The sequence below is a fragment of the Myodes glareolus genome, chromosome 17, assembly GCF_982192425.1.
Source record: "Myodes glareolus chromosome 17, mMyoGla1.1, whole genome shotgun sequence".
In the NCBI taxonomy this organism is placed as follows: Eukaryota; Metazoa; Chordata; class Mammalia; order Rodentia; family Cricetidae; genus Myodes; species Myodes glareolus.
The window spans coordinates 20,785,214-20,807,945 of NC_142042.1; the positions used below are offsets into that span (position 1 = coordinate 20,785,214).

General features: G+C 43.6%; 1 protein-coding gene across 1 annotated transcript in view; it reads left to right on the forward strand.

The window, feature by feature from the left end:
* Mttp (microsomal triglyceride transfer protein) overlaps window positions 1-6,315 on the forward strand; it is a 38,847-nt gene extending 32,532 nt beyond the window's left edge. Inside the window, exons 16-18 of the mRNA XM_048456840.3 lie at window positions 1,124-1,248; window positions 3,514-3,684; window positions 5,021-6,315. Coding sequence (XP_048312797.3) covers window positions 1,124-1,248; window positions 3,514-3,684; window positions 5,021-5,195 — 471 coding nt within the window. The 3' untranslated portion in view covers window positions 5,196-6,315. The remainder of the gene's footprint in view (window positions 1-1,123; window positions 1,249-3,513; window positions 3,685-5,020) is intronic.
* Window positions 6,316-22,732: the final 16,417 nt, after the last annotated feature.

A 22,732-nucleotide genomic window follows, 5' to 3' on the forward strand; every position in this document is an offset into this window, starting at 1 on the left:
CATGCTCTTAGCTGCCAGGACCTCTTCACATCTCTGGAGGAATACCCAAGTGAAGGATACAGAGTTGCATTCCCAGAATCCTGCTCAGATACGGCCCTGCCTCAGAGCACCCGGTTTCAGTTCAGCACAAAGTATCTTCAGCCAGCATCACCCCATTTAAAGAGAAGCATGGGAGTTAAAGTATAAACAGGCGAACAGCACAAAGCAGTGGCCTTCAGACAGTAAGAAAACCATCTGGGATGGGCTTTCTTTTTCAGTGACCGTTGTGCCTTTGGGAAATACAGTGGAGTTTGGGCTTGGCTGGACCACTGTTTGGAGTCATTTCCGATGTCAAACAGCAGGGCGCAGAAGCTTAGTTCAGTTGCCATCCCTTCCTGTTCTAGCTCAGCCCAGGCAGTTCTGGAAACTTGGATGCTGTACTGGGAATTTTCATCCTGCATTTTTGTTTGCCAGAAGATGTCATTGCTTATGTTTGCCCCAACATAAAACCAGAGGTGTACTTAAGGACTTGAAGAGATCATTTGTCCAATCTTCATAGTTGCAAAAAAAAAAAAAAAGCCACGGCTGGGCTTTTGCTGAAAATACCTTCATCTTCCTGGTCCAGTGGTTCTCAAATTCAGCTGTGTCAGAATCCCGTGAAGGCATATGAGAAGGAGGTTGCTGGGCCCCACCTTCGGAGTTTCTAAATCAGAAATGTGGGGTACCTGAGAAATTGCATTTTGAAAATGTTGCTAGGTAGTACTGACTCTCTGCCTGAAGTCACACAGTGGAAATGAATCGCCCCTCCCAAAGAGAGGCAAGGATTGAAGGAAACAGCCTTATCAATTGATACTCCAATCCTCTGCTATTTTCATTGATTTATTTAGCAAATGAGCAATGCCTTCTTTTAGTGACTAAGATTAGGATAACATATTTCTAAGTCTTCTTCACTGGGGAATGGTTTGGTGGCAGAACCCTGGTCTAGTCGGTGAGAGGCTCTGGGCTTGCACTAAAACAAACAAATGAACCTTGCTCCAAAAGCCCCTCAGCCTCCCAGGCTGTGTTCATCATACAGCAGGAAGTCAGTGTGTATCTATAGAGGCATTAGCTAATCTCTGCTTATTGCTGTATTTTCTGCTTCTAGGACATTCAGCTACAGTCTGGACTAAAGGCTAATATGGAGATCCAGGGTGGTCTGGCTATTGATATTTCAGGTTCAATGGAATTCAGTCTGTGGTATCGTGAGTCCAAAACCCGGGTGAAAAATCGGTAAGCACAATACAGAGAAATGCAGGGCTTTGTCTGGGGTGCTGCCTAGCCGTTTCCAAATCTGTGCTTTTTGTTTGCGGTTGTAAACATGCAGTTGGAAATGATTGTGGGAATTCATTACATCAGTAGTGTCTTAGAAACAGGTCTGTAGGAGCATTGAGGGTCTTTCTGCTTCTGAAGACATCCACAGACAACGCACGTCTGGATGAAAGCTAATTCATATTTTACAGTTGTCTGCCTCGGGGTCTCTATTGCTGTAATAAAACACCATAGCCAGAAACAAGTTGAGGAGGAAAGGGTTTATTGCATCTTGTAGTCGGTCCTCAAGGGAAGTTGAGGAAGGAGCTCACAGCAGGAACAAGGCAAAAGGAGTGCTGCATACGGATTTGCTCAGCCTGCTTTTTAAAATGGCCCCCAGGGCCATCACCCTCTGGGTGGCAACACCTACAAGGGGCTGGACCTTCCCACTTCAATTACTAGTTAAGAAAACACCCTACAGGCATGCCTGCATTGACACTCCCTCTTCCCAAAGGACTTTAACTTGTGTTAAGCTGACGTCAAGCTGGCCAGCACCGTTGATTCCTTTCTCAGCTTGATGAACAAACACATTACTGCTAAACTATAACCTTCCCTTTCCTCTTCATCCCCAAGATCTCATATTAATATTACAATAGAAAATATTAGTTTAAAGCTTATCTCTGTTGCTGGCATTAGAATCTCTCTTCATTTACTAATTCTCCTGGGCTAAATAAAATGATAATCTCATTTGTAACCAAATTTAAACCTTTTGGGAGGTTGAAAATAGGAAATACAAGGAAGGACAGGACTGCTCCTAAGTGTGGTGGAAGAGAAAGTTTATTGTAGACAAAAGGGAGAGCATAGCCAGAGGCAGGGGCATTGCGGAGAGTACAGAATGCAGTGACCCTGAGTGTGGCCCAGAGAGGAGAGCTGGGAGGGGAGGAGGAGCCAGGAGAGTAAAGCGTAGATAAACGGGACCCAGTAGCTAAAATGTCCAGATTATATAGGGAAGGGTAGCTCAGGGAGGGCAGCCCAGTCCCTGGGCTGGATAAGTTAACAAGTAGGGACTGAAGGATGCTGGGAGAACTGGCGGCCAGGTTTTGATATGTTAAATGGGCACCTCAGTTAGCCATTTGTCCCAGGTTTGAGGCCTAACATTTTTGGTGTATATATTCATTGTACATAAGCACGCTTTCAAATAAGTATACACTGTATATTGAGGCCTGTCACCTTCACCCCCCCCCCTTCTTCCAGAGTCCGTATTGTCACTTTGCCGTCATCTGTCTTTCATTGGCTCACTCATTCACTTTAGTAATACCCCTTAAACATTTGCTTGAGTATAAGGCAGGAGAAGGTTCTGTTCAATGACTAAGGGTTAGCAAAACCCTTTGGCCTGTTGTATACTGAGAACAATAGCGCAGAAATTCTTTTAGAATTTGGCAGACAAAAATTAGAGTCTCTCTTTTTTTAAATGCATGGACTTGTAAATTTGATTTCATTGTGAGCATAATTTCTCACCATTTACCTGAAGTTTACAGTTGCTCAAAGAAGTCCAAACTTGTGCTAGTTTTGGTTTTTGGATTTTGAGCTTGGTTTATTTATTTATTTATTTTTAAACTTCTTCATTGTCATCCAAGCCATACGCCCCAGTCGTCAGCCTCTCTGTCTGGCGCTCAGTGACCACTGCTGAACCCGTCCTATCTGCCTGTACATATCCTAATTCAAGAATGGCTGTCACACAGTGCTCTCTCAGGTATCCTGGCAACCATATACATGCCTCTAGGGAACCTTTGAGAAGAAATGAAATGGAACGGAAATAGCTAACGTGAAGGAACAGAGATAGTTAACAAGAAAATTATCATAAATGTCAGCTTTCTCCTTGATGTGTTCATGCTTCCCTTTCAGAAAATGTGGGTGTTTCTGGGACTGAGAAAGGACTAGGTCTCATGTGTGCTTCATCGTGGTCCGTGGTGCGCACTTCCCAAACAGCATTATATGTGATATGCGCTTAGCGCCAACACCCAGAATTTGAGGCAAGGGATGCCCAGGGAAAGAGCAACCTTCTGTGGTCAATCTCTGGCACCATCACGTCCTGGTTCCAACAAAACTTCATGCGTATTGAGGTTACCTCTCCATTGTTAAGTGTTTCCTCCCAGTCTACTGGTGCAGTGAGTGGAGACTTGGGGGACATTCTGTTAGCCCTGCTCAGTGAATGTGACAATAAGAGATGTTTTTCAAAACCTCCAGGGTGGCAGTGGTCATAACGAGCGACGTCACAGTGGACTCTTCTTTTGTGAAAGCTGGCCTGGAGAGCAGGGCAGAGACAGAGGCGGGCCTGGAGTTCATCTCCACGGTGCAGTTCTCGCAGTATCCGTTCCTGGTCTGCATGCAGATGGACAGGGCTGAAGCTCCGTTCAGGTGAGCGAATACATGCAGAATCCCCAGCCATTCCTAGCCCACCAGGAGCTTGCATTCAGTCCTTCACATTCAGTTTGAGAATTCAAAGAACACGGAAGAAACCAAGTAAGCAGCAGGGTAGCTTTAAAGAAGTAAGAGAACAATGGATAAAACAAATAAACAAACAAAAAGCTAATGGAATTGAATCATATCTAATCTAAAAATAACTTTTTAAGGAAACAAAGAGACTCAGTTTACTATAGGAGCTACCACATACTTTTAGAAAAAAATACCACACGTGCAATTTCTGTCTGGTATCTTCACATTTGCTTCCTGGACGAAGTACATCTGGCCATCCATTTCTCATGACCCAAGAGAACCACAGTTGTCTGTACAATGGCCACCTGACCTTGTTTAAGTGTGGACCCAGTCTTGAGAATTCGGCCTTCTGAATTTAGAAAACATGTGTTTCAAAGCTTAGGCCCTTAAAATCCTGTTGTACAATTCCCGTGTCTCTTCACCACTCCTCTTCCATCCTGGGCCCAACTTCCCTTAACACCGTGTCCCTGGGTCTAGTTGTCATTCTTTGTAACAGAGCTATCCTGTGGAGCTAGGATGATTTGAGTCTAGGTAACACCCAACTCCTCCATAGTAGTTTATAAATGTTTCCTAGGACTTATACCATAAGGAATCATTTGTACATTTAAAATAGCAAGTCACAATTTGTATTATCTTTTATGATAACCAGGTCAATGCTAAGTACCTTATTTTACCGGTATTTCATGACCCATATAAAAAAATGCATCAGTAATTCAAGAACAAGTACCAATAAGTCACATTTTCCTAGAACAAGCAACAGTGGCTTACACTCAGAACATTAAATGTTCGCTAACATTTAACTTATGTTTATGTCTGGAATAATTCCTTATAAATACATGTGGTGACCATAAGCCCAGCCATATGACTAGCTAGCCTGGTTCACCATTTTGCTTGGGTCATATTGCTGGGAATAGTTCCCTCTCAACATTCTACTCTTAAATCCTGTTGGATGCTCCGAAGGGGTGTGCTCTTGGGGTGGGGCTTCTGGAATGAGTGGTGAGAGGCAGCAAGACCTGTGCGGTTCAACAGCATCCCAGGAATTCAGCGTTTTATTCCAGAACACAGTGTAGCAGGACCTCCTGCTTCCAGCCTGTGGAAGTGTGCTTATTGGTACCAGAAGAGAAGAACAACGGGATCATGCTGCAGGGCAGCACCTGCAGCTCCTCTACAGAGTTTCCAGAGCAGGACAGAAGCACCCTGGGACCAGCGAGGGTGGCTTGACTGTTTGTAACTCTGCCCTTCCTCTCTTGTTACACAGGACATTTGAGACAAAGTACGAAAGGCTGTCCACGGGCAGAGGCTATGTCTCTCGAAGAAGTAAAGAAAGCCTGGTGGCTGGATGTGAACTCCCGCTCCACCAAGAGAACTCCGAGATGTGCAACGTGGTGTTCCCCCCTCAGCCAGAGAGTGCTAGCTCGGGCGGATGGTTTTGAAACCCATGAGTGGTGTTTCTTTGCGAGCTATGTACTTTGATGTGCCTAATCTTCGCTCTCTGAGAGCACAGTGTTTACATGTTTACCTGTATTTAAGATGTTTGTGAAGAGTCATGGAGAACTTCAATGAATTAAATTTGAGCCTATTCAGGAGATGCCCCAGTGTCACTCTGAGTCACCATATGACACGTGCAACAACACGCCTACTTTTTGTTCTCTGCAAAAGTCCTAATGAGTCCAATGAATCTAGTCTTGTTTTAAGAAGAAGCTAGTGTCCGTATAAGCAAAGAAAACAAAAACAAAACCCCAAAACCATAAAGGCTTAGGCAAATGTGAATTTGATTCAACAGCTTTCAGCCAGAGTGAGCTCTTTAAGCTTTAAACTAAGAAGCTCGTTGCCTAAGAAGGACAGGAGTGGAGGGACCCCAAGCAAGCTATTTTCCTCCCTTTTTTCTTTTTCTTCTTCCTCTCTTTTTTTTTCTTGGTGTGTTTTTTTCCAAAAGGTTCAGAGAGACTTAAATTTTTTGTTAGTTAATCTCAGGAATTACTATTTATGTTTTATGTTAGTTTTATAAGCCTAAAAGTAACAGGATTAAAGCATACTTTGACATGTCCCTGTTAGCCCCGCAGCGAGACCCCTTGGAAATCACTCTCCCTAATTTTGGAATTATCACACAGGAATAAATACAACTGAGTCTCAGAGCATCTGTAGTTTTTCTCAGGATGTGTCTTTTGGATGCTGTAGCATGGTACACAGGTCTTTGTAGAGCACACCCTGTAGGAATCACTTTCTACCTCAATTGTTTGGTGGTAGAAGCTCCATCTCTTTGACTACAGTTTGTGCAGCAGCCAATAGAGATTGGAAGGATTGTTGCCTCAAGAAAATGATGGATTTGTAGTTCGAAACTATGACAATGAATAAAGACTTTATTTGTGTGAGTTAAAGGGCCACACCAAACATTTAAACATATTTATTAATAAGGAAGATATGTTTATTGTAATAACCCCCCCCAAAAAAGTCAGGTGCTCATTTGTTCATCAAACAGAGGCATAAATTGGAAGTTTAGCTGAAGTAGAAAATGAAGTGTGATGATGAAATAAATGTATGTAATTTACTGAACTCCTTTTGTCCCGTGTTGTTTGAATCCATGGTTCTTTGATCTAGCTGTTTATGAGCCCAGGGACGGATGCACTGAGCTAAGCCTCTGCAGCAAGCCCCACATCCCGAGTCTCTATCGATGGGTAATCAGCTCTCTGAAGGAAAGAGCACCAATTTGTCAGGACCAGGTAGCTTGCCAACAACATGCAACTCAAGCTTCACCAAAGCAACGTAGATCGGCACATTTGTTGTTGTGGGGCTGAGGCGTGAGGGGAGCGCTCAGAAATTAAAGTCGATAAAGTTGGGGAGGGGGAGGTGGTAGGTGGTGATTGATAGGAAACCCGGTCCTGATGCTACAGGATGGGCAGGTTGATCTGGAACACAAACTGAAGGGTCACAGACTGAGGAATTTTACTTCTAAGCCTGTTGAATAAGCCACAGCTACCCCCTGTGAAATGTAATCATTTCTCTTAAAAGGATGACCTCAGTTCCCTGAACATGATTGTGTGGCCGTGTCCCCTTCACCTAGCTGACTGAACCCCACCACTAGAGAATGGGTAGTACTTAGCATGCTTCAGTGTGCTCCAAAGAGACAAGAATCCGTAAACCCAAGGCAAGCAATAACTCCTTTCAGAGAAACAAGATGGGAACTTAAGAGAACTGGTCTATATGCCAGGATGGGAAATGAGGTGTTTGGAGCCCTCTAGTTCTGGCCATTTTACTGCTGTGAGTGTGATGAAGCTTTCATGTTGTGAAGAGGTTTGGAAGCTGTGGGATCCTCCTAAGGCAGGTTTCCAGTGCCTGCTCAGCCAGCCCCTGCCTACAAGCCTCAAGGACTTTGCCTGGTTTCTCTTACATGGATTGCAATGGCCATCCCTTGTCCTTGATTGCAGGACGGCCCATGACAACGTGCTTCTCACATTAACATTTCAAGTGCTTGGTAGGCTTGCAGGGTTAGTGGCTACTAGACAGAACAGTTAATTCCTTGGTGAGGAAACAGGCACAGAGGGTATTTTCTGATTTGGAGAATGATAGAATTAGGACTCATTTCTAAACAATGTCACCTGCTGTCGGGCCCCACTACACTATGTTTATCTTTTGATTTCAAATGTTTCCTTCTAAGAGGATCCAGGTGATAGGCTGTGTGAAGAAGCAACAGCAGCTGCAAAGATTTGAGGAACCAAATTTGGGAATCCAGAGTCCCGAGAGTTCTTGTGTTCCTCTGTAGATCCTGGGCTATGACTCTACAGCCCTTCCCCACTCTCTGTTGTCAGTCTCTTTCTTTTCTTTTCCCCTTCTCTTTTGCCCAAAGTCCCTTTCTTTTTGAAGAGTGTTTGGTCCCACAGGCAGGTTTGAATTGACAATAGCATATGTACATTGTTTGGTAAAATCTCTATGGAATTGGAATTCACGCACAATTGTGTCTTATGTAGAAGTCAATATACAGTGTTGCATAGTCATCATAATCATTTTTAGAATATTTGCATGGTTTCAAAAAGAAATATGTCCCTTTTAACTGTTTCTTCCAATCTTTACATTGCTTATCCCTAGAAAGTCAACAGCCTCTTTGACTTCCTAGTATGAGATCTGAAAATCTGAAGATCTCATACTAATAGAATAAGATATAGGACTTTCATTCAGCTTTGCATTCTTAATGTTTGTCTGCACTGTAGCATTATCAGCACTTCGTCCTTTTTGTGGTTGAATAGCATTCTATCACATAGATGTATTATTTGTTTACTTATTCATTAATGGAAGGAAGCATGGCATGGTCTTTTTGCTCTATGGACCCTTAAAAATGACCAGAAAAATACTGCAATGTGATAAACACTCTCCGCAAAGTAGGATGGTACACCATTAACATAATGAAATCAGGAGTGTCTCTATACACCAATAGCAAGCTTTCTTAGAAGGAACCCAGGCATAAAATTCTGTTTATAATACATTCCAAAAATTCCCAGGAATAAACCTTCAGAAGGAGTTAACAAATCTCAGTAATGAAAACTTAGACACTAAAAAGAAGTTAAAGGAGATGGTAGCAGTTAAAAAGACCTCCCGTGCTCTTGGTTTGTCGGAATTAATATCATGAAATGGCTACATCAAGGAGAGTAATCTACCATGCGCCTCCACCAAAATTCCCATGCCATTCTTCACAAAGGCAGAAAAAATAACTCAAAAGTTCCTAAGGGAGCACAAGAGACCTGGAATAGCAAATGCAACCCTGTGCAGGGAGAGCAGCAGAAAGAGCTGGAGACGCAGCAGAGCCTGACCTCAAATGAACTGCGAAGCCTTTGTAACAAGACCAGCTAGGTACTAACACAGAACAACTGCGGGATGGAATAGAGGGCCCAGAAATAAACCCACACAGCCGTAGCCACCTAACTTTTGACAAAGGTATTAGGTGCACAGATTAGAAAAAAAGACAGCATGTTGAACACACGGTGCTGACACAGAATGAAATTGGATCCTTACTTTTCACTTTGACCATGTGCCCCTGCTTCTGCAAAATGGGTCAAAGACCTCAGTGTAAGACTTGGGACTCTGAAACCATTAGAGAAAAATTTGACAAAATATCTCAAGACAGGCATAGGCAGAACTTTCTGTAAAGAAACTCTTAGAGCACCGAGATAATTCTAAGAACAACTGATAGATAGAATTGCATAAAATTAAAAGGGTTCTGAACACCAAATGAAACAACCAGCAAAATAGGAAAAAAAAAATCCCACAAAATAAGAGACTCTCTTTGCCAACTACACATCAGACAAGATAGTGATAACCGCAGTCTATAAAGGCTTTTGCTGTGGTTTGAAGACACAGTACCTCCTAATGACTCATGTCTGAGCACTTGGTTCCTGGCTGGTGGTGCTTATTTGGAGATGGAGTTGTGGAAGTTTTAGGAAGTTGAGCCTCACTGGAGAAAGTAGGTCACAGATAGCAGGCCTTGAGGTTTCATAGCCCAGACACATTTCCTGTCCACTGCTTCCTGACTGCAGACCCAGTGTGCTTCTTATTCCTACCGCCACATCTTCTCCACCATGACAGTCTGGGTCCCCCTCAAATCATGAGTCAAATAATTTTGCCAGGGACTTGGTCACAGTAACAAAAATCGTGAGCCATACAACCTGCAAAAATTAAGCACCCCAAACCCCAAAGAACGTGATCAGAAAACAGACGATTGAACTGACAGCTCTCAAAGAAAGAAATGAAAAAAAGCCGGTAAGGACTCGGAAAAGTCTTTAGCCATCAGAGGAATTGCAAATTAAAACTCCACCAAGATTCTATCTCATTCCAGTCAAATTGGCTAAGGTCCAGAAAACAATCCACAATTGCTGGCAATGGTGTGGAGAAAGAACAACACTCACTGTTCATTGCGTGTGGGGATGTAAACTGGCAGAGTCTATGGAAATCATCGTGATTATTCCTCAAAAACAACGACTAGGGCTACCGTATGATCCAGATAGGATGCTCTTGGGTATTTCTTCAAAGGATGCTAAGTCAGGAGACCATAGAGAAACTACATGTTCTCAATAACCAAGGTCTGGAACTGGCTTGTTGTCCGCCAGCAACTGAACTAGTTGATGAACAGGTGCGTATTGTACATATACACAGTGAAGTTACGTCCAGTTTTGGGGAAGAACACAGTCCTGGTGTTTGCAGGAAAATGGATAGAACTGGAGGTCATTGTGTTAAGTGATATAAGACAGACTCACACAGACAAATAGTGCATTTTCATTTTCATATGATGCCTAGACTTCCAACGCCCCAGTGTGTGCGTGTGCAAGTGTGTGTCTATGTGTGTGTGTGCATATGATATTAAAGTAGAAAGGAAACGGATAGGTAAAAAGAGAGGAAGACAAGAGAGGGTAACCATATATGTGACATTAAAGCAAAAAGGAAAAAGGGTGGAAAAGGTGGTAAAGGGACCAGCAAGGCAGGGGAATGTAGGATAGTGGGGCTGTGGCAAGTGGATAAGTAAGAACAAATACGTGTGTGTGTGTGTGTGTGTGTGTGTGTACATATGAAAATGTAACAATGAAGTCCAAGACTTTGTATACCAATTTTGAAAAGATCGAAAGCTAATAAAAACTTATCTGAATCTCTAACACTTTTATAACCATGGAAATGGTGGCTTAGTGGTTAGGACCATGTGTTGCTCCTGCAGAGGACTTGGGTTCAGTTCCCAACACCTCCATGGTGATTCACAACCATCTGTAACTCCAGTTCCAGGTCAGACTGTCGAGAATAAGTGACTTTTGAATACTCAGCTATGAATACGACATCTACAGGGCCTCCTTCCCCAAGCCTCAGGGAAAATAGTGGGCAGAGGCAGAAAGGACGTGAAAGGTGAAGGACAAGGAGTGCTGGGAATGCCCTCTCCTGGACATGGCATGGCTGCTGCATTCGTATGCTCATGGCAGCTGTGGTTACCCATACATGATCATGCCTGTCAGTCTTCCAGTGGGGATGGGAGTAGGGGTGAGGCCCCACCCCTAACTGAGGAGATACTGGCAGTTAATGGCTTCCAGGGAGGTGTGAGTCGTTTTTCAGTACCAGTAATAAACCCTCACCCATGCTCATACAGCCAACCTTAATCAAATCCAGTAGGTTAATTAAAACAAACAAATAAAAAGCCAATCAAACAAACAACAAGGAAGCAAGAGGGGGACCCGGTGTGTGTGGGACAGGCATTAGTGAGGGTGATGGGGGATGAATGTGACGAAAATACATTGTATATACCATGTATAAAACTCTCAAAGAACTGGGCAGTGGTGGCATATGCCTTTAATCCCAGCACTCGGGAGGCAGAGGCAGGCGGATCTCTCTGAGTTCGAGGCCAGCCTGGTCTACAGAGCAAGCTCCAGGACAGAAATTCTCAAAGAACAAATAAGTAGTTTTTCAAGTTCTATTGCTTACATTTTCTCAGGTTATGTTGTGTGACCTCAAGACACCTTAAAGGAAACAATACAACTTACAATAATATCATGTATTACAAACATGTAAAATCCTAAGTAAAGGGAGGAAAAAAACACAACCAAGAGGTGATACTTGAGCTGGGCCCCACGGTGTCTTCAGTGCTGCCCTCATCGCTATTCACCAAGAATTGGCCTCTGGCTTTGGCTGTTCCCCAGTTTCCCTTACTGTCTGGGTCATCTGAGATCCCAGAGCACAGTCAGGTCTCTATTTTCAGCTGGAGTGTGTAAGCAGCTTGTGCTCAGAGCCTAGCTGTACCGTTGCAGGCTGTCGGATAAGGTTAGAAACTGCACAAAATTTCAGATTCCTGAACTCTCCACCATTGGAATGAGCTTCTGTGGCGCGCTCCTTGACCAGCAAGGAAGAACGACCACGAATCGAGGATTCTTCTCTGATCACACTTTATTGGAGCCTCTCGGTTGAAGGGAGAGAGAGAGAGAAAAGACAGAGAGAGGGAGAGCAGGCGAGAGAGAGAGAGAGAGAGAGAGAGAGAGAGAGAGAGAGAGAGAGAGCGCAAAAGAGAGAGAGGCCCAAGTGGCAGCTACTTTTCTAGGGTGGAGAGGCTCGGACACTGTCCTGATTGGTGAATACCATTCCGCTTTGGGATAGGCTAGGGAACCAAGGCTCAGTTATGCAAATGCAGGCCAAGGCCCACTCGGCAACTTCAAAAGGATTTGTTTACCTCCAAGCTGCAGGACCACCTGTGCCATCTTATAATGGTGATTTCTTCAGGTGGCTCCTTACAAGCTTCCCTAATTATTTCTCTTCCCCACTGGAATCACAGGGGCTCTAGAACATCAGCGGCCCCCCTCCGGTGATGGGGCTTTAATGTATCCAAAGTTGACTTGGAGTATCGCACAAACCTATAAACCATTTCCACCCCTCTACTTTTACTAGAAAGATTCCTGCTATCATCCTCCGGGATCCCACAGTAAAGTGTGGGCCTTCTTTTTTCATCCTAGGCTTAAGGTCGAATGACCTGATTGCTCGGGGCGTCAATTCCGTCTTGCTCTGGGGATCCATCCCCACACTTCTGTACTTGTTCCATGCACTCTGCTTGATAATCAGCTGTGTGAATACAGTCCCAGAGGTCTCCACCCGTGTGAGAGCCAGTGTGAGAGGAGGTGCTTAAAGGCTGAGTGGTCTGATAGTCTTCAACTAGGAAGGCGGGTCTTAGTTCAGTGATGACATCGGAGACGGGGCGGGGCGCGATCCATGCAGAGCACTTGAATGAGAGACAGTTCCCAGAAGCTGAGATTCTCCATGCTAACCAAAGTCTCCCCTCCCCTTTCCTACGTAGCACACGTGGTATAATCACACGTCCATGCTGTGCACGGCTCTAGACATGTTGCAGATGTCCAATCGTTCCCTGCTCCGAGCTGCCTTTCCGGGGTGCAGTTATCACTTATGTTATTACCCGTCTAGAACGGAAGCACGGAAAAGGCTAGCGAGTTTATGCATCTCTTTCCAGCCTTATGGACATGACACTTCATGAACAGCACCTCCTTCGAGGCCCACTTTCCCCAGGTGATTCCTACAGTTTGTTCCTTCCTAGTCTCTCACGTTTTCTCTAACCCTATCCAAAGGACCTTCCCAAGGCCCACCTGTCTCATTCCCTGCTCACAGAAACTGTCGGAACAAAGACACCTGTTTTCCAAGGGCTTTCTGCTGTTCCCAGATGGGATTCCCTGCATCGACAAAACTGGTCGTTCTTCTTCGTCGTCTCCTGCCATTGTGCTTTAGGATTTCTAAGTTTGTTTTCCTTTTTATAAATATTTATTTTTTATATTTTTTATTGATTTTTATTAAGTTCTACATTTTTCTCTGCTCCCCTCCTTTCCTCTCCCCTTGCCTTCAACCCTCTCCCAAGTTCTCCATCCTCCCAATATACTCAGGAGATCTTGTCCTTTTCTACTTCCCATGGAGATTAGATCCATGTATGTCTCTCTTAGGGTCCTCATTGTTGTCTAGGTTCTCTGGGATTGTGACTTAAAAAGAAGGCTGCTTTTCTTTGCTTTATGTTTAAAAACCACTTATGAGTGAGTACATATGATAATTGTCTTTCTGGGTTTGGGTCAACTCACACAAAATGATGTTTTCTAGCTCCATCCATTTGCCTGTAAATTTCAAGATGTCGTTATTTTTTTCTGCTGTGTAGTACTCCATTGTGTAAATGTACCACATTATCCTTATTCATTCTTTGCTCGAGGGGCATTTAGGTTGTTTCCAGGTTCTGACGATGACAAACAAAGCTGCTATGAACATAGCTGAGCACATGTCCTTGTGGCACGATTGAGCATCCTTTGGATATATACCCAAAAGTATGGGTCTTGAGGAACGTTGTTTTCTAATTTTCTGAGTAATCGTCACACTGACATCCAAAGGGCTATACCTGTTTGTATTCCCACCAGCAATACAGGAGTGTTCCCTTTACCCCATATCCTCTCCAACATAAGTTGTCATCAGTGTTTTTGATCTTGACCATTCTTACAAGTATAAGATGGAATCTCAGAATTGTTTTGATTTGCATTTCTCTGATGACTAAGGATGTTGAACATTTCCGTAAGTGTCTTTCAGACATTTTAGATTCCTCTGTTGTGAGTTCTCTATTTAGGTCTGTACTCCGTTGGTTTTTTTTTATTTTATTGTTTTTTTTTTTGGTTTTGTTTTATTTTGTTTGTATTGGATCATTTGAATCATTTGTTCTTTTGATGACCAATTTCTTGAGTTCTTTGTATATTTTGGAGATCAGACCTCTGTCTGATGTGGGGTTAGTGAAGATCTTTTCCCATTCTGTAGGCTGCCATTTTGTCTTGTTGACCGTGTCCTTTGCTTTACAGAAGCTTTTCAGTTTCAGGAGGTCCCAGTTATTCATTGTTTCTCTCAGTGTCTGTGCTGCTGGGGTTATATTTAGGAAGTGGTCTCCTGAGCCAATGCATTCAAGTGTACTTCCCACTTTCTCTTTTATGAGGTTCAGTGTGGCTGGCTTTATGTTGAGGTCTTTGATCCATTTGGACTTGAGTTTTGTACATGGTGATAAATATGGATGTATTTTCATTCTTCTTCATGTTGCTATTCAGTTACACCAGCACCATTTGTTAAATATGCTTTCTTTTTTCCATTTGATATTTTTTGTTTCTTTGTCAAAGATCAGGTGTTCAAAAGTGTGTGGATTAATATCTGGTCATTGATTTGGTTCCATTGGTCCTCCTGTCTGTTTTTTATGCCAATACCAGGCTGTTTTCAGTACTGTACCTCTGTAGTAGAATTTGAAGTCAGGGATTGTGATGCCTTCAAAAATTCTTTTATTGTACAGAATTGTTTTGGCTATCTTGGGTTTTTTGCTTTCCGTATGAACTTGAGTAACATTCTTTCAAGGTCTATGAAGAATTTTGCTGAGATTTTGATGGGCATTGCGTTAAATCTGTAAATTGCTTTTGGTAAGATTGCCATTTTTACTATGTTAATTCTACCTACCCAAGAGCATGGGAGATCTTACCATTTTCTGGTGTCTTCTTCAATTTCTTTTCTTCAAAGATTTAAAGTTCTTGTCACACAAGCCTTCTACCTTTTTGGTTAGAATTACTTTGAGATATTTTATGCTATTTGTGGCTATTGTGAAGGGTAATGTTTCTCTGATTTCTTTCTCAGCCCATTTATCATCTGTGTACAGGAGTGCTACTGATTTTTTTTTTTAGTTCATCTTGTATCCTGCTACATTACTGAAACTGTTGATGAGTTGTAGAAGTTCTTTGGTAGAATTTTTGAGGTCACTTATGTAAACTATCATATTGTCAGCAAATAGTGAGAGTTTGACTTCTTCTTTTCTGATTTTTATCCCCTTCATATCCTTTTGTTGTCTTATTGCTCTAGATAGGACCTCAAGCACTATATTGAATAGCTATGGAGAATGGACAGCCTTGTCTTGTTCCTGATTTCAGTGGGATCACTTTGAGTTTCTCTCCATTTAGTTTTATGTTGGCTGTTGGCTTGCCTTGATTATGTTAAGTATGTTCCTTGTATCCCTGCTCTCTCTAAGACCTTTATCATGAAGGGATGTTGTGTTTTGTTGAAAGCTTTTTAAGCATCTAATGAGATGATCATATGGTTTTTATTTTTCAGTTTGTTTATATGGTGGATTATGTTGACAGATTTTCGTATGTTGAACCATTCCTTCATCTCTGGAATGAAGCTGACTTGATCATGGGGATGATGGTTCTGATGTGTTCTTGTGTTCAATTTGCCAGTATTTTATTTAGTATTTTTGCATCAATATTCATGAGTGAGATTGGTCTATAATTCTCTTTCTTAGTAATGTCTTTCTGTGGTTTGGGTATCAGGGTAATTGTAGCCCCATAAAAAGAGTTTGGCAATGTTCCCTCTGTTTCTATTGTGTGGATTAATTTGAGGAGTATAGGTGCTAGTTCTTTGAAAGTCTTGTAGAATTCTGAGCTGAAACCATCTGGTCCTAGACTTTTTTTGGTTGGGAGACTTTTGATAACTGTTTCTATTTCTTCAGTAGTTATAGGTCTGTTTAATTTGCTTATCTGGTCTTGATTTAATTTTGGTAAGTGATATTTATCCAGAAAGTTTCCATTTCCTTTAAGTTTTCCAATTTTGTGGAGTACAGGTTTTCTAAATATGAACTGATGAATCTCTGTATTTCCTCCATGTTTGTTGTTATGTCCCCTTTTTTCTTTTCTGATTTTGTTAATTTGGATATTCTCTCTCTGCCTTTTGGTTAACTTGAATAAAGATTTGTCTATTTTGTTGATTTTCTCAAAGAACCAACTCTTTGTCTCATTGATTCTTTGTATTGTTTTCTTTGTTTCTATTTTGTTGATTTCAGCTCTCAATTTGACTATTTCCTGCCGTCTTGTTCTCTTGAGTGAGTTTGCTTCTTTTTGTTCTAAAGCTTTCAAGTGTTCTGTTAACTCACTAGTGTGGGGTTTTTTTTCCAGCTTCTTTATGTAGTCCCTAAATATTTATTTTTAAATACACACGTGTGTGTGTGTGTGTGTGTGTGTGTGTGTGTGTGTGTGTGCGAGCACATGTTATGTCCATGTGTAAATGCAGGTGCCCTTAGAGTCAGAAGTTAGTTTTAGATCCTCTGGAGCTGTCCTTACAGAAGGCTGTGAGCAACCCAGTGTAGGTGCTGAGAACTCAGCTTGAGTCTTTTGCAGGATTAATATGCACTCACAACCACAGATCCAGCTCCCTAGTCACTAGAAGTTTGTTTTTCTTATGTAAATATTTTCTCAAGTGAAAGGTCAGCTTCTCCGGCTAGAGTCATACATATCATCTGCAATATCCTCTATGCAGCAGATGGTCTATGCTCACCACCTACTATGCAAGCCTATGTGGTGTCCATGACATCCCCAACATGATCTGCTCTCCAGGTTGCTGAGGGTGTTTTCAGGAGGACAGGGCACTGTCACAGTCTCCATAGCTGAACTGTTGATTTTGCTTTCACAGCACAGCGCTCCCAGACTACCCTTGTAAGAACAGCAATAACTAAGAACCAGAAAGCAAAGGTTAGCTCTGGAGATGCAGCCCAGTTCGCAGAGTGCCTGCATGTGCGGAGGTCTGGGTCTGATCCTCAGCACACTATAAAATGGATGTGGTGGCCCATATATATGTAATCCCAACACACAGGAGCTAGAGGCAGAAAGATTCAGGTTATCCTGTTACACAGCAAGATCAAGACCAACCTGGGCTATAGAAGACTCTACCTTCAGGAAACAAAAGAAAAATATATAAAAGAAACTAGGTTAACTTTCTGTAAAAATAAAGGAAAAATTAGCATTTCTTAAGCACTAACCTTTAAAAAAAATGTTTTCACAAATCCCTAGCATTTACTGTCCCCAACTTACAAAACACTATGGAGGACAATAGTACACTATGGAGAAATAACTTACTAGTCACTACTGCATTGACATGATGTGGCAAACAGCACTCAGCAACTCTCTTGTTGCTTTCTCAGAAGGTGGCCACCCACAGTGACCAGGGCCCAGTAGTCCTAACACATGTAGCTCCCTAACACAGGCTGCTTCCTGCCTGTCACTCCATCTCAGCAACAGGCAGAACGTTAGTGTTTGTGCTGCACACAGGTGACATTTCCCAAGTGATGCTCTCGTCATCCGTATGGGGATCAAGTTGGGGAGCCCCTGCTTGAAGGAGCTGTGACATGGAGAACATGGAAGACCCTTCGACTCACAGGACAGTCTTATCTGATGTTTGGACCCCAGGGTGGTGGGGTGGACAGTTGTGAAAGTCAGAGCTTCTGCCTTCTGTGCTAAAATGGACCTTTCCCCCCAAACACCAGCTATTGTAGAAGATTATTTTAAGGTGTGTGACTTTTGTTTATGCTGCATTTGTTTAACTCTGTGAAGCTGTGATTCCTTTGCCTGTCTAAAACACCTGAAGGTCCTAACAAAGAGCTGAATGACCACTAGAGAGACAGGAGCAAGGATAGGCGGGGCTGGCGGGCAGAGGGTATAACTAGAAGGAGAACCGAGGAAGAGAGGAGCAATGAGAGAACAAGTGGATGAGGACAACAGGAGCCAGCCAGCCAGCCAGCCAGCCAGCCACCCAGCCAGCCAGCCACCCAGCCTCCCAGCCAGCTATCCAGTCACCGAGCCACCCACCCAGCCACCCAGCCACCCAGCCACCCAGCCACCCAGCCTCCCAGCCACCCAGCCACCCAGGCACCCAGGCACCCAGGCACCCAGTCTCCCAGCCACCCAGCCACCCACCCAGCCAGCCAGCCAGCCAGGTATCCAGTCACCCAGCCACCCACCCAGCCAGCCAGCCAGCCAGGTATCCAGTCCACCCAGTCACCCAGTCACCCAGCCACCCAGCCACCCAGCCACCCAGCCAGCCACAGAGTCAGAGTGAAAGTAAGATCTACAGAAGTAAAAAAGAGGAAAAGACCAGAGGCAAAGGCAGTCTGGATAATTTAAATTAGAAAAGCTGGCAAGAAGCAAGCCAAGCCAAGGCCAGGCATTCATAACTAAGAATAAGCCTCAGATTGTGATTTATTTGGGAGCTGGGTGGTGCGCCCCCCCCCAAAAAAAAGCCAAAAGAGTAAAACATCACACAACAACCAGGAACCGCAGCCTCCCACCCTCAGGGTGCTTTGAAGAAGTGAGTGCTAAGATAGAGGTTTCTCACTGAGTGATTTATGGGATGGCTTGCCATTAAAGTGCAAGGTTTCTCTAAAAACTGATACCTTGCTTGTGTTGAGGATAGCCAAGATCTGTCTTGAAATCCCTTGTGATAAAAAAAATTCAGGCTGTTCATGCCTTTTAGCCAGTAATTCCAATTCTAGGATTTTGTGCCATGGACATTACCAGAAATGCTTGCAAAGAGATATGCTTCAAGGCGCTCAGAGCAGCGTTTACCTGCATAGCCTTGAACCGCAACATTACATTGAAGACAAGTTAGTGAGCCACCGCTTAAACACACCCTAAGGGAGTCGTGTGAAGAAATAAGACTTAGCCATTAAAAGATATTCCCGGGGCTGAGGAAATGTCCCAGTGGGTGAGAGAACATGCTATGCAAGCAAGACCCGAGTTCACATCCCTAGCACATGCATAAAACCCAGGCATGCCCACTCTCACTTACGCTCTTGGCATTGAAGGATGGAGGCCGGCAGATTTCTGGAGCTCCCAGAAAAGTGTGGGTGCACTTTTACACCCACACACATGCAACATATGATTATCCACCAAGAAATTTATAAAGATGTAGGCTTTTAATATTATGAAGCAAAAATGAAGGCTGGAAATTTGCATTTGTAAAGTATCAAATGCACCTCGGAATATTTAAAATTTTCTAAGTTTCCTTCATTGAATTTGCATTACTTTCTCAAATAAAAGAAGTTCTATTCCTTGAAGGATTGAATATTTCTAAACAATCTGTGTAGTGTGGATTTGAATTTTCCAAAGACAGAAGTAACAAAATAGAGGCATATCATAGCAGTTGCTTTTTCTTTTTTTAATCATATTTGTTTATATTGAGTGTGTGTGTGTGTGTGTGTGTGGCCTTCAGTACGACAGCATGCATGCATGCCATACTCTATATTTACTATAGTGTGTGTGTGTGTGTGTGTGTGTGTGTGTGGACTTCAGTCCTACAGCATGCATGCATGCCATACTCTGATGTCCATGACTATGCTAAGTTTACAGCAGAGATGCAGACTTAGGGAATAAAGGTGATTAATAGGAAAGATAGAAAAGAACTCCACACCCAGGTGTTTCTGTCTTGGATACATCCACTCTTACCCTCTGTGCAGTAGTATTGAAAGCCTAGAAGCCTTCCAGAAACATTGTCTGTGAGGGACACTCTGTGGGTTAAGCTGTAGTGTTAAAAATTAAAAAAAAAAAAAATTTTAAAAAGTTACTCCCCCCCCCCCACTTCTGTTGGGTAGCTTCTGTCTCAGAATGTTGGGCATGCTCCTTGTCTGCACTCTTCCTCACTGCCCTGTTCTCTGAGCAGCTAAACAGCCCTTCACTTCCAGTCCTTTGCAATGCCTTTATCTTCCCAGTCCTGTCCAGGCCTAGTGCTCCCACCCCCCTCTAGTCCTGGGCGAGGCGGCTGACATGGCTCTCCTTTTGGTGGCTGTTGGCCAGTTTCCTTTCAGTCTCCATGCCTTTGGCAAGGCTTGGACTGAAAAGCTTTATAAGCACATCAGGCATTCTCGTCATAGTTAGAGGCTTCCCGAAAACTTATCATCTCTCAGGAAGCAGAGTGCCTGGCGTAGCTGTCATAGTCGTCCATTTTTCCCCCAAAGGATGGTGATTCTCTCCACGCTTGATGGGCAACTGTAATGGATGCCCTCCCTGAGTCCAAAGCATTGCCCAACGCAAACACCTACCCCATTATCGATTCCCGTCATTCTAGATTTGATTTTCTAGAATGTTTGTCTGAGCCTAAACTCCCCTAAGGACTGATTTTGGAGCCTGTTGCTTAAAAGCATGTTTGAAGACAGTCCTTCATGATAATGAGGGTATGAAACTCAATAGCCAGTTCTTTGGCAAACCTCTCCTAGAAGTGATGGTTGCATTCCTAGCTACCACATTTTGGTTTTAGAGTTACTTGTTGGTTGGAGATGGTGAAAATGATGTCGTATCCGTATCTGAGCGAGGCCTTAAGCAGCTGGTAACATCTGCTTCCTGCCTCCCGGAATTCTCGGTTACAGAACATAGCCAGGACGTTTTGAAGATGTCTGAGCAGGGAGGCTCCCAAAAGGACCCGAAGTCATTCAGTCTGTGGCTCAGCAGAGCTCTCAGCTAAAGGCAGCAACTTACAAGTCTGTAAGTGAGCAGTAGGAGAGAGTGCTCTCTGGTCACTGTCTTCAGCCCTGTGAGATAGAGGTGAGCCTTCCGTGCCAAGCCCAGCTTAACTTGCAGATGTGTGAGCTAAACACATGGTTCCTGTTGGAATCTGCTAGGGGTGGCGGCAGAACAGTGCTCAGCAAAGCCTAACCAGGAGAATGGGCATACTTTGTTCTAAAGCTATAGCGTTTACAATATTACATGCAGCAGATCTTCAATAATTGGGGTCTTGTTAGGTAAATAAATTCTCTATCAAAATGAAAGGAAATTGGTTGGAAGCCAGCAAGCTGGGGTGCAGAGGTCAAAGGAGGGACTGAACTCCATTATTAAGAACAATGGCTGGATTCAAATGAACTAAAAAATCAGTGAAAGTTACCTCCTATCAGAAGAGGCGAGGAACTGTTTTAGAGCAAGAATGCCAGTAGTTCACGGTTAAGGTGCTTGCTAACTGCAGCTGTCAGCCTGTGAAGGGCCTGCTAGTGAAGGCAGAAATGATGGGACGCTTAACAAAGAAGGAATCTCACACTAGCTCAGAACTAAGAAAACAGATCGGTGTTTATTAAGGGTTAGACTTACAAAGTCAGGATGTTCTGCTTGGACGATGGACGAAGATCAGATCCAAAGCAAACGAAACAGCCAAAATGGGGCCCAGGGGCAAGCAGAGAGAGAGAGAGAGAGAGAGAGAGAGAGAGAGAGAGAGAGAGAGAGAGAGAGAGGAAGGGAGGGGCGGGACTCACTTCCGCATCAAGGTAAATGGTCCATGAGGCCACGCCCTAGTAGGCGGGTAGGCATTAGCTCTAATCTTCCCGCAGCACCCTGCCAATTTGCAGGCCTTTAACCTAGACCTCCAGAGAACTCTGGTCACACACACAAAGTCCCCGAGCCTGGGAATTTTAGGGTTACGTGTGGTTAGGCTGTAATGTAACTAGCATGCTCGTTAGTTTTTGTCCATTTGACTCAAGCTTTGGTTGTCTGAGAAGAGGAAGCCTCAACTGAGACAATGCTTCCATATGTTGGCCTGTTGGCAAGTCTTTGGGGCATTTTCTTGATTAATGATTGATGGGGGAGGGCCTGGCTCACTCTGGATGGTGCTGTTCCCTGGGTTGTATAACAAAGCAAGCCAAGCAAGCCTGGGGAGCACATCAGTCAGGGTCATTTCTCCTTAACCTGTGCTTCAGTTCCTCTTAGAGTTCCTGTCTGCCTTCCCTCCATGATGGGCTTTGGTGCGGGGAGGTGGGGGGGTGGAAGTGGGGGGGGGGTGAGGAGGGTTGGGAGTCGGGGTGGGGGGAGGTGTGTGGGGGCTGAAATCAACGCTTCCTTCCCCAGTTGTTTTTGGTCAGTATTTTATCACAATAGAGAAGCCAGGACCGCTCAAAGCAAGATGAAATAACTCTTTTCTTCCCACATTACTAGGACAACTAGGGAACACAATGCAGAGAAAAATGGTGTAACTTGAAATGACATAGAGAAATCCGAAACTCCCCAAGGAGCAGGAGCCAGAAGCCAGAGGTGACTCGTGGAACTATTACGGAAGCACTCGCTTTCTTCCTTGTACTGAGTAGCCCAATCCCTTCCTGCTCAAATGCAAAGGGCACTGGAAGTTTTTCTCGAGTGTAGATCCAGGTGTCTTGAACATTCACGTTCACCATGATCTCAATAGTGCTGTGTTTAAGGACCGTGACACCACTGAGCTTCATGTGTAGAAATCTTCAAATGTTAAGAATAATAACAAGCCTGCTATGTTGGGCTTCTGTGTGTGTTCTCAAAAACACCTGTTAAGGTAACTATTTGATGTGAGTGACGCAGTGCCCACTTTGTTGGAAACTCCTCAAAAGCCACTTAATGCGGTAGGTATGCATGGGCCTGACTTGGGTTACCCTGATGATATTTTCTGGGTACAGACAAAAAAGCCATACCAGGTTTCTAAACTCCAGAGCTTTGCGGTCATGAATGTCACTGCCCTAAGTCACTGAATCTGTGTTTGTTACCATACCAATAGGAATGAATGTACCTGGTTGTACAGTAATTACAGGGTATGTTCCTTAAATGAGGAACTTAAATTAGAAGTTAGAAGCAAATAAAAGTATCCAAAGCTTGCTTTGTGGGTTAAAATAAAGACCAACTACAGATGC